General features: G+C 45.5%; 1 protein-coding gene across 1 annotated transcript; it reads left to right on the top strand.

The window, feature by feature from the left end:
* Nucleotides 1–8,509: 8,509 nt before the first annotated feature.
* On the top strand, nt 8,510–9,454 carry Or9a4 (olfactory receptor family 9 subfamily A member 4). Its single transcript, NM_001000854.1, has one exon. The coding sequence runs from the start codon at nt 8,510–8,512 to the stop codon at nt 9,452–9,454; it is 945 nt and encodes a 314-aa protein (NP_001000854.1).
* Nucleotides 9,455–9,937: the final 483 nt, after the last annotated feature.

The raw sequence follows: 9,937 nt of genomic DNA on the forward strand, positions 1-9,937 counted from the left end.
GTGGGACTTCCGGTAAACACAGAACGTGCCCGGTTCTAGAGAAATTCTGCTTCCGTGTGTCCCAAGCTCACCAGGCAGCTTTCTTGCAGCAGAAAATTTGGTCTTACCTGTGGTCCCGAGGCTCAAGTTCGCTCGTGGGGTGCTGCCCAGGGGCTCTCTGCAGCGGCAGCAACCAGGAAGACCTGTGCCGCCCCTTCCGGGAGCTTCAGTGCACCAGGGTTCCAGATGGTCTTTGGCTTTTTCCTCTGGCGTCCGAGATGTGTGTGCAGGGAGCAGTCTCTTCTGGTTTCCCAGGCTTGTCTGCCTCTCTGAAGGTTTAGCTCTCCCTCCCACGGGATTTGGGTGCAGAGAACTGTTTATCCGGTCTGTTTCCTTCAGGGTCCGGCGGTGTCTCTGGCAGGGGTCCTGCCGCTCCTGGGCCCTCCCCCACGGGAGCCCAGAGGCCTTATACAGTTTCCTCTTGGGCCAGGGATGTGGGCAGGGGTGAGCAGTGTTGGTGGTCTCTTCCGCTCTGCAGCCTCAGGAGTGCCCACCTGACCAGGCGGTTGGGTCTCTCTCTCACCGGGTCTGGGAGCAGAGTTCTATTTCCATTTTTAATTCCTTCAACTGTTTGATTGTGTTTTCCTGGAATTTTTTCAGGGATTTTTGCGATTCCTCTCTGTAGGCTTCTACTTGTTTATTAATGTTTTCCTGTGTTTCCCTAAGTGTGTTCATGTCTTTCGTGAAGTCCTCCAGCATCATGATCAGATATGATTTTGAAACTAGATCTTGCTTTTCTGGTGTGTTTGGATATTCCATGTTTGTTTTGGTGGGAGAATTGGGCTCCGATGATGGCATGTAGTCTTGGTTTCTGTTGCTTGGGTTCCTGCGCTTGCCTCTCGCCATCAGATTATCTCTAGTGTTACTTTGTTCTGCTATTTCTGACAGTGGCTAGACTGTCCTATAAGCCTGTGTGTCGGGAGTGCTGTAGACCTGTTTTCCTCTCTTTCAGTCAGTTATGGGGACAGAGTGTTCTGCTTTCGGGCGTGTAGTTTTTCCTCTCTACAGGTCTTCAGCTGTTCCTGTGGGCCTGTGTCTTGAGTTCACCAGGCAGCTTTCTTGCAGCAGACAAGTTGGTCTTACCTGTGGTCCCGAGGCTCAAGTTTGCTCGCGGGGTGCTGCCCAAGGGCTCTCTGAGGCGGCAGCAACCAGGAAGACCTGTGCCGCCCCTTCCTGGAGCTTCAGTGCACCAGGGTTCCAGATGGCCTTTGGTGTTTTCCTCTGGCATCCGAGATGTATGTAAAGAGAGCAGTCTCTTCTGGTTTCCCAGGCTTGTCTGCCTCTCTCGTATTTTGTTTTTATTCCTTTAAACACAACATAAATATATCTTCTTGTCTGAAAATGCAAGACTTACAATCTGTGGTCCCGAGGCTCAGGTTCACTCGTGGGGTGCTGTCCAGGGGCTCTCTGCAGCGGCTGCAACCAGGAAGACCTGTGCCGCCCCTTCCGGGAGCTTCATTGCACCAGGGTTCCAGATGGTCTTTGGCTTTTTCCTCTGGCGTCCGAGATGTGTGTGCAGGGAGCAGTCTCTTCTGGTTTCCCAGGCTTGTCTGCGCTGAAGGTTTAGCTCTCCCTCCCACGGGATTTGGGTGCAGAGAACTGTTTATCCGGTCTGTTTCTTTCAGGTTCCGGAGGTGTCTCAGGCAGGGGTCCTGCCGCTCCTGGGCCCTCCCCCACGGGAGCCCAGAGGCCTTATACAGTTTCCTCTTGGGCCAGGGATGTGGGCAGGGGTGAACAGTGTTGGTGGTCTCTTCCGCTCTGCAGCCTCAGGAGTGCCCACCTGACCAGGCGGTTGGGTCACATCTGTAATTCTTGACCTCTTTCCTAGGTTTTTTATTTCCAGGTTTGCCTCCATTTGTGTTTTCTTTATTTTTTTCTATTTCTACTTTTAAGTCTTGGACTGCTTCATACAATTCCTTTACCTGTTTGATTGTGTTTTCCTGTATGTCTTTAAAGGATTTATTTCTTTGCTCTTTAGGGCTTCTACCTGTTTACCTGTGTTTTTGTGTATTTCTTTCAGTGAGTTATTTATATCCTCCTTAGAGGACTTTATTATCTCCATGAGATAGGATTTTAGGTCAGCTTCCTGATTTTCAGGTGTGTTGACGTATTTAGGACTTGCTGTGGTGGGAGAACTGGGTTCTGATGATGCCTCCATATAATGGCTTTTGTTGCTTGTGATCTTGCACTTGCCTCTTGCCATCTGTTTATCCACCATATTTACTGGTCTGAGTGACTCTGTCTGGAGTGCCTCTTTTATTCCTGGGTTGCTACAGGTCTCTTGGTAGGCCTGCAGCCCTGGCTGTAGCAGACCTCCCATGGAACCTTCCAACTGGAGGGTCTTTAGAGGGGCAGAGAAGCTGCTGATTTGTTGCTCTGGCTATAATAGATCTCCTGGGAGGCTTCAGACTGTTGAGTCTTCAGAGGAACAGTCAAACTGTTGTTCTGTATAAAACTGTTCTCCTGGGGTCGGGGCAGGGGGTGCTATGCACTGTGGTTTCTGTTTTCTTGTGTACAGCTGAAATCCAGGGAGTCTTTCTGTCTTTTGGGTCAGTTACTCTGCATGCCACAGAGCCCCCAGGAGGTCTTCAGACTGTGGTGTCTATTGCCCAGTTGCCTTGTGTACAGAACACACAAGCTGTGGTGTCCTGGGTGCAGTGGATCTCTTGGGATGCCTCAGGATGTGGTATCAAATTCTCTGAGTGTAGTAGTTCTGGTATGCCTCATGATATAATGTCAAATTCTCTGAGTGAAGTGGATCCTCTGGTATGCCTCAGGATATAGCTTCTTTGGGCAAGCAGACTAGCTAGCAGGCTGTCCCAGCAGAAAGGACCAGGAAGAAGGGGAGTGGTATTTGGTGGTCTGGGGGTTTAGGGAGATGGTGGTTCCCGGAGGCCATTGGACTCCCAACTACAGCTGTGGGACTTTGGAAGGGTCCTTACCAAATGCTCTGAGTGTAACAGATCATCTGGTATTCTTCAGGCTATAGTCTCTTCTGGGGCTAGCAGACTAGCTAGCAGTCTGTCCCAGCATAGAGGACCAGGCAGAAGGGTTGCCTGGTAATTTCATGAAGTCCTTGTTTTTATTTTCCATTTATTTATTTATTTATTTATTTATTTATTTATTTATTCACTCACTCACTTTATATCCCACTGCCTCCCCTTCTTGGTCACTCCCTCAAACAGTTCCTTCCCCATCCCCCATTCTCTTCTTCTCTGACAGGGAGGAGACTCCCCTGGGTATCCCCACCATGGAGCATCAAGTCTCTGTAGAGCTAGGCACATCCTCTCCCATTGAGGCTAGACAGGCATCTCCAGTATTAACCCCAGCTTTAGAAAAAGCCCCTGCTCCAATTGTTGGGGGGATACTGAGCTGCACCTTGTCACATATTTGGGGGTCTAGGTCCAGGCCCATGCATGATTTTTGGTTAGTGGCTTAGTCTCTGATAGCCCCCAAAGATCCAGGTTAGTTGACTCTGTTAGCCTTTCTGTGGAGTTCCTATCCCCTCTGGGAGCCTCATTGCCCCTCCCCCCCAACTATTCTATTAAGCTTCCCATGCTCCATCCAACATTTGGCTGTGTGTCTCTGCATCTGTTTTAGTCAGTTGCTGGGTGGAACCTCTCAGAGGACAGTTATGCTACACTCCTGTCTAAAAGCATATTGGAGTATCATTAATAGTGTCAGGGATTGGTGCTTGCCAAAGGGATGGGTCTCAAGTTGCATCAGTTACATGTTGGTCATTCTTCCAGCCTCTGCTCCGTCTTTGTCCTTGTATTTCTTGTATACAGGGCAATTTTTGGGTTAAAGTTTTGTCAGTAGTTTGGTGTTCTTATCCCTTTATTGGGACCCTGCCTGGCTAAAGGAGGTGGGCCATTTTAGATTCCATATCCCCAATTGCTAGGAATCTCAGCTAAAGTCACTCCCATAGACTCCTGGCAGCCTCTCCATCCTGATACATCTTAGACAAGCCCTCCCCCCGCCCCACAACACACTAGCCCCCAATTTCCATTCATTCTCTTGGCCCTCTGGCCTTCTCTCCTATTTGCCACAGCTAATCCAAAATCCCCCTCCCTTACAATCCCCTCTCCAGCTTAGTTCCCTTCATTCATCAGCCTTTTATGACTATGTTATTTCCCCTTCCAATTGAGATTAAAGCACCCTTGCTTAGTCCTTCCTTCTTGTTTAGCTTCTTTGGGTCTGCAGAGTGTAGCTTGAGTATCCTCTACTTTATGGTTACTATCCACTTATCAGTGAATATATACCATTCATGTCTTTTGGGTCTATGCTACCTCACTCAGGATGATATTTTCTAGTTTCGTCCACTTATCTGCAAAATTCATGAAGTCCTTGTTTCTACAGCTGAGTAGCATTCCATTGTGTAAAAGAACCATATTTTTTGTATCCATTCTTTGGTTGATGGACACCTGGGTTCTTTCCAGCTTCTGGCTATTATGAATAAAGCTGCAATGAACATAGTTAAGCAAGTGTCTTTGTTGGGTGGTGGAGCATCTTTTGAGTATATGCCCAGGAGTGGTCTAGCTGGGTCTTCAGGTTAAACTATTTCCAATTTTTCAAGAAACTGCCAGAGTGATTTACAGAATAGGTGTACAAGTTTGCACTCCCACCAGCAGTGTTTCCTTACTCCAAATTCTTGCCATCACAAGCTGTTGCTTGAGTTTCTGATTTTAGCTATTCTGGTTTGTGTAAGGTAGAATCTCAGAGTAATTTTGATTTGCATTTCTCTGATGAGCAAAGATGTTGAACTTTTCTTTAAGCACTTCTAGACTATTCCTCTGTTGAGAATTCTTTGTTTAGCTCTGTGCCCCAGTTTTAGTTGGGTTATTTGGTTTGATGGTGTCTTACTGCTTGAGTTCTTTATATATTTGGATGTCAGTCCTCTGTTGGATGTAGGTATGGGGAATGTATTTTCCTGTGTTTCTTTAAGGGATTTATTCATTTCCTCTTTAAAGGCTTCTATCTTTGTAAGATTGGATTTAAGGTCATTTTCTAGTGCTTGTGCTATCTTGGAATATCCAGGGCTTTCTATGGTAAGATAGCTGAGCTCTGATGGTACCATATGGTCTTGGCTCTTGTTTATTATGTTCTTATGCTGGCCTTTAGTCATCTGGTTGTCCTTGGTGATTTTCGGCCTGGTAGTCCCTGCTGGCAGCAGGAAGAGCTGTGGTCTGAGCAATGGAGGGCACAGGGTACAGGGCAGAACTTTCTGCTAGATCAAATAATTTTATTTTAAAACTATAATCTATACTTATTACTTGAAAAATAGTACATGTTTCACAAAACATAGAAAAAAGACAAAGATTCCTTATTATTGAAGTGTGTGTATGTATGTCACATGCATGTATATGTATATGTGGTGTGTGTGTGTGTGTGCACTCATTTGTGCCTATGTAGAGGTGAGAAGTTAGCTTTATGTATCTTCTTTGCTGGTCTCCATCTTATTTTTTGAGATAGACTTTTTCATTTTCCCCAGAGCATGTTGATTGTCTAGACTAGCTAGCTAGCTAGTCTCTGGAATTCTCTGTTTCTGGGATGATAGGCTCAGACTACCAATCACATCCTTTTATCTAGGTTCTAAGACTCTGAGCTTGGGTTCTCATGCTTGTGCAACAAGCACTCTCCCCATGAGCTATCTCCCACTCCTAAAAATAATATTTTAAATGTAATTTTCCTATCTATCCAGCATCCCAGTCATCTTCATTTTTATGTAATATTTCCTGTCACTTTCAACTATTAGTTCTTTATATTTTACTCCTCAATTCAGGCAGGTAGTCATAGCATGAGAGGACTCACAAAAATGCATGGCTGAGCTGAGCAGCCTCCATTGGAAGGAGGCTCCATTCTCTGACACTAACAGACTATGAAGCTTAAATAGGGAGCAGTTCTCCCCATTTGTTTTTTCTTACCATAATTCACATAACTTCAGGCAGAGTAATCTGACAGGAGATGGATAGAGATTAGCTTGGAAAGTGGGTTCCTAACATGGACACACAGAGACAACTCTTGGCAGTTTGTTTTGTGACTTTGGGTTTTGATATTTCTATAGGAGACTCTGTGAGAGCTCTAGCCTGGCGTGGCTGAGGTCTGTTGGGCTAAACTGCATCAAGTACAGGCACAGATCTGATGAGGAGGCTGCCACTTCCTAGCCTGGGTTGTTTGTTCATACGTTAGAACCTGAGAGAAGCTAACCTGGGGATTCAGAAGTTCTTGATGAGGGAGACTTCAAATTTCCTGACTAAATGACTTTTTAGGGTTCCAGAAGTTGATTAGCCTCCAGAGAGAAGGATAGAAGTTCTGTTGAGCTTTTCTTTGCCAGTATCCCTCGTGTATCTTTGAACTTTTAGAAATTGTACCTTAGTGTATAGCTAACTATCCTTGGGGGCAGATATAGGAAAGAAAAAGGAAGCAAAGAATATAAGAAGACAAATGAACTTTCTGCAACAATATGATTTCTGGATTTTGCCTACGCTTCACTGTGTGTGGTCAGTGTTCTTCATGATGAACGGGGAAGAAGCCACTGGCTCTACCTTACGGGCTTAGGTCTGGACTAGCCAGGAGATTGCCAGTGTGGGTGATCCCTGGAAAGACAATGAACTTTCCAATTGAGTCTATTGTCTGTAGATGTCTTTCAGTGGCTCCTGCCTGTGAGCTACAGAACAGTAAAGCACCATCCTGGAAGTGCTTGGCTTGTCACCTTCTAAGGACACAGACACACTGAAGAGAGGCTGAGGAGCTTCACAAAGGGTGATCCTGGAGTCACATCTTTCTTCTTTGCAGAGAACACATCTACCTGGCTTTGTGCAGGGTGGGTACAAAGTGCTGCCTTGTTCCCAAATCCCACCCCTTTCTTCTCTCCATTCTTCTATTTGTCTGCCATTCTGTAGAGCTCTAGGACTGGCAGAGCTACAAAATCACGCTGTACTCTCTGTTCAGTCTCTATGTCCTCACTTCTATTCACTGACATACTCATTAAAAAAACACTGAGTTCATATGTCATCAAACTTTTTTTGACACTGGCAATACATGTGAGAGAAGTGAAGGAAGGATAAGATGGGGAAATGTCAATCAAATCTGGGGTTCCAAGACTACATTTGTAAGCAAGCAAACATGATTTGATAGTAGATCTTACCAGTAAGAGCAGTGTTCAGGAAAATGCAGCCTAGTGGAGGGTAGCATAGGTGTGCTGTGCTACTTTAGAGAAAATGGGATTTCTCTGCAGGAAAGGCTGGGAGAAGGAAGAGGAGGAGGAGGAGGAGGAGGAGGAGGAGGAGGAGGAGGAGGAGGAGGAGGAGGAGGAGGAGGAGGAGGAGGAGGAGGAGGAGGAGGAGACATTGTACAAAGATCTCATGAGGTGAGAGTGGGAACCCAGGCTGACTCACTGGTGTGTTTTTCTTTTCTCTCAGAACTGTGGAGAAAATAGGCAGTCACAGTAGACTTGATGTGCCATTTTTGAAGCTGTGTGGTGGGACTGAGTCAGTGGCGGGTTAGAGTAGTGCACTAGTCATTTGAGGTTCTATCTCCCATGGAAAGTAGAGCTTGAGACCCAAGGGATGTAGGAGATGCCACCTCTGCTCCAGTTATTTTCTTGCCTTCTGGTCCCAGGTGGAGACTTCTCAGGACAAATGGAAATTGAAGATTAAAGTTTGAGCTCTCTCACTCAGTCTGGCTTCTTCCTTGCTTGTTTGCAAAAATCATATTCAATAAGGTAAGAGGCAAAAATGCCTTTCATCATACCAGAAGAAGCCATGTCTGATGACAGTATCCTGTGTATATTCTACTTACCAGCCCCACCCCATAACTGATCCATATTGTGGAGGTGGAAACTTTGAAATGAACACAATAGAAACAGAGCCTGTGTTTGGAAGATGTAAAAGAGAGAGAGAGAGAGAGAGAGAGAGAGAGAGAGAGAGAGAGAGAGAGAGAGGGGGGGGGAGAGGGAGAGGGAGAGGGAGAGGGAGAGGGAGAGGGAGAGGGAGAGGGAGAGGGAGAGGGAGAGGGAGGGAGAGAACTTAGAATCATTGAAGTGCAGCAGGGGTTTGTAAGATTGGGACACAGTTGCAGAGAAGTGGTAGCATAACTGAACAGACCATGATCGGGGAAGTAGTATGATGGCTGATCACAGCAGATGTAGGAGGATTTCTATCATGCTGAGGGACAAAGGTACACGTCATACTGTTTTCCCTGTTTATGATGTAAATATTGTGCTATTGATGAGTAGCACTTATCCATTTGAACCTACACACTTCTCTTGTGTATCCATATACATTTGTGTATATGAATCATCCATGTGTGATTCCTTAAACATTGAACAACAACTATGGATAGAAAGAATAGCCATGTGGAGACTGTTTCTTGAATCTGGTAATATCTTCAATAATTCTGAGGCAAAAACCATTGTCCTCTTCTCTCTTTTGCTATCTAGGTTTCACAAGGAACAAAGACTCAGAACTAAATGTTCGGGAATCACACTAGTGCTACTAAATTTTATCTTGTTGGCTTTCCTGGCTCTGAAAAACTACACCACATCCTGTTTGCTACCTTCTGCTTCTTCTACTTAGTCACACTAGTGGGAAACACAGTCATCATTGTGATTGTCTGTGTTGATAAACGTCTGCAGTCCCCCATGTATTTCTTCCTTGTTCACCTCTCCATCCTGGAGATCTTGGTCACAACTGTTATTGTGCCGGTGATGCTTTGGGGGCTGCTACTCCCTGGAATACAAGTTATATCTTTGGCTGGGTGTGTTGCCCAACTTTTTCTGCAACTTGCTCTGGGGACCACAGAGTTTTCTTTGCTTGGAGCTATGGCTGTGGATCGTTATGTAGCTGTCTGCAACCCTTTGAGGTACAGTGTCATCATGAACAGTCGCACCTGCAACTCTGTGGTAATCGTGTCTTGGGTATTTGGCTTCCTTTATCAAATCTGGCCGGTGTATGCCACATTTCACCTTAACTACTGCAAATCAAATGTGTTGGACAATTTCTTCTGTGACCGAGGGCAGTTGCTCAAATTATCCTGCAATAATACTATTTTCATAGAGTTTATCCTCTTTTTAATGGCAGTCTTTGTTCTTTTTGGTTCTTTGATCCCCACAATTGTGTCCTACACCTATATCATTGCCACCATCCTCAAGATCCCCTCAGCCTCGGGCCGGAGGAAAGCCTTCTCCACCTGTGCCTCCCACTTCACCTGCGTTGTCATTGGCTACGGCTGCTGCTTGTTCCTCTATGTGAAACCCAAGCAGACCCAGGCAGCCGACTATAATAGGGTAGTTTCCTTGATGATTTCGATCGTAACTCCTTTCCTCAACCCTTTCATCTTCACACTCCGTAATGACAAAGTCATAGAAGCCCTTCGTGATGGAGTGAACCGTTGCTACCACTTATTCAAGAGCTAGCCTTGTTCTGAGGCATCTACATGGCCAAACACATGCTACGAATGTGGAATAATCTGAGAAGAACATCTCTGAGCTGCTCTACACTCACCATAATTATTAAATAACCTGGGGCTGGGGATTTAGCTCAGCGGTAGAGCGCTTGCCTAGCAAGCGCAAGGCCCTGGGTTCGGTCCCCAGCTCCGAAAAAAAAATAACCTGTGTTCAAAGATTTTAAGTTGGGGAATATAATATTTTTTTTATTATATTCCAGATCCTCCCTCTTTCCTACCCATCCAACTTCATATTCTTTCTAATAAAAACAAAACAAAACAAAACAAAACAACAACAACAACAACAACAACAACAAAATCTACTGAAAAACACTGAGCCTTATCTGTGTTGATCATCTACTCCTGAGCATGGTGCCTACTGTGGAGTGTAGTTGATGCACCAAGTGTCACTCCATTGAAGAAAATCAATTTTCCCTCTCCCAGAAGCTATCAG

The sequence above is a fragment of the Rattus norvegicus genome, chromosome 4 (assembly GCF_021556685.1).
Source record: "Rattus norvegicus strain SHRSP/BbbUtx chromosome 4, alternate assembly SHRSP_T2T, whole genome shotgun sequence".
NCBI lineage: Eukaryota > Metazoa > Chordata > Mammalia > Rodentia > Muridae > Rattus > Rattus norvegicus.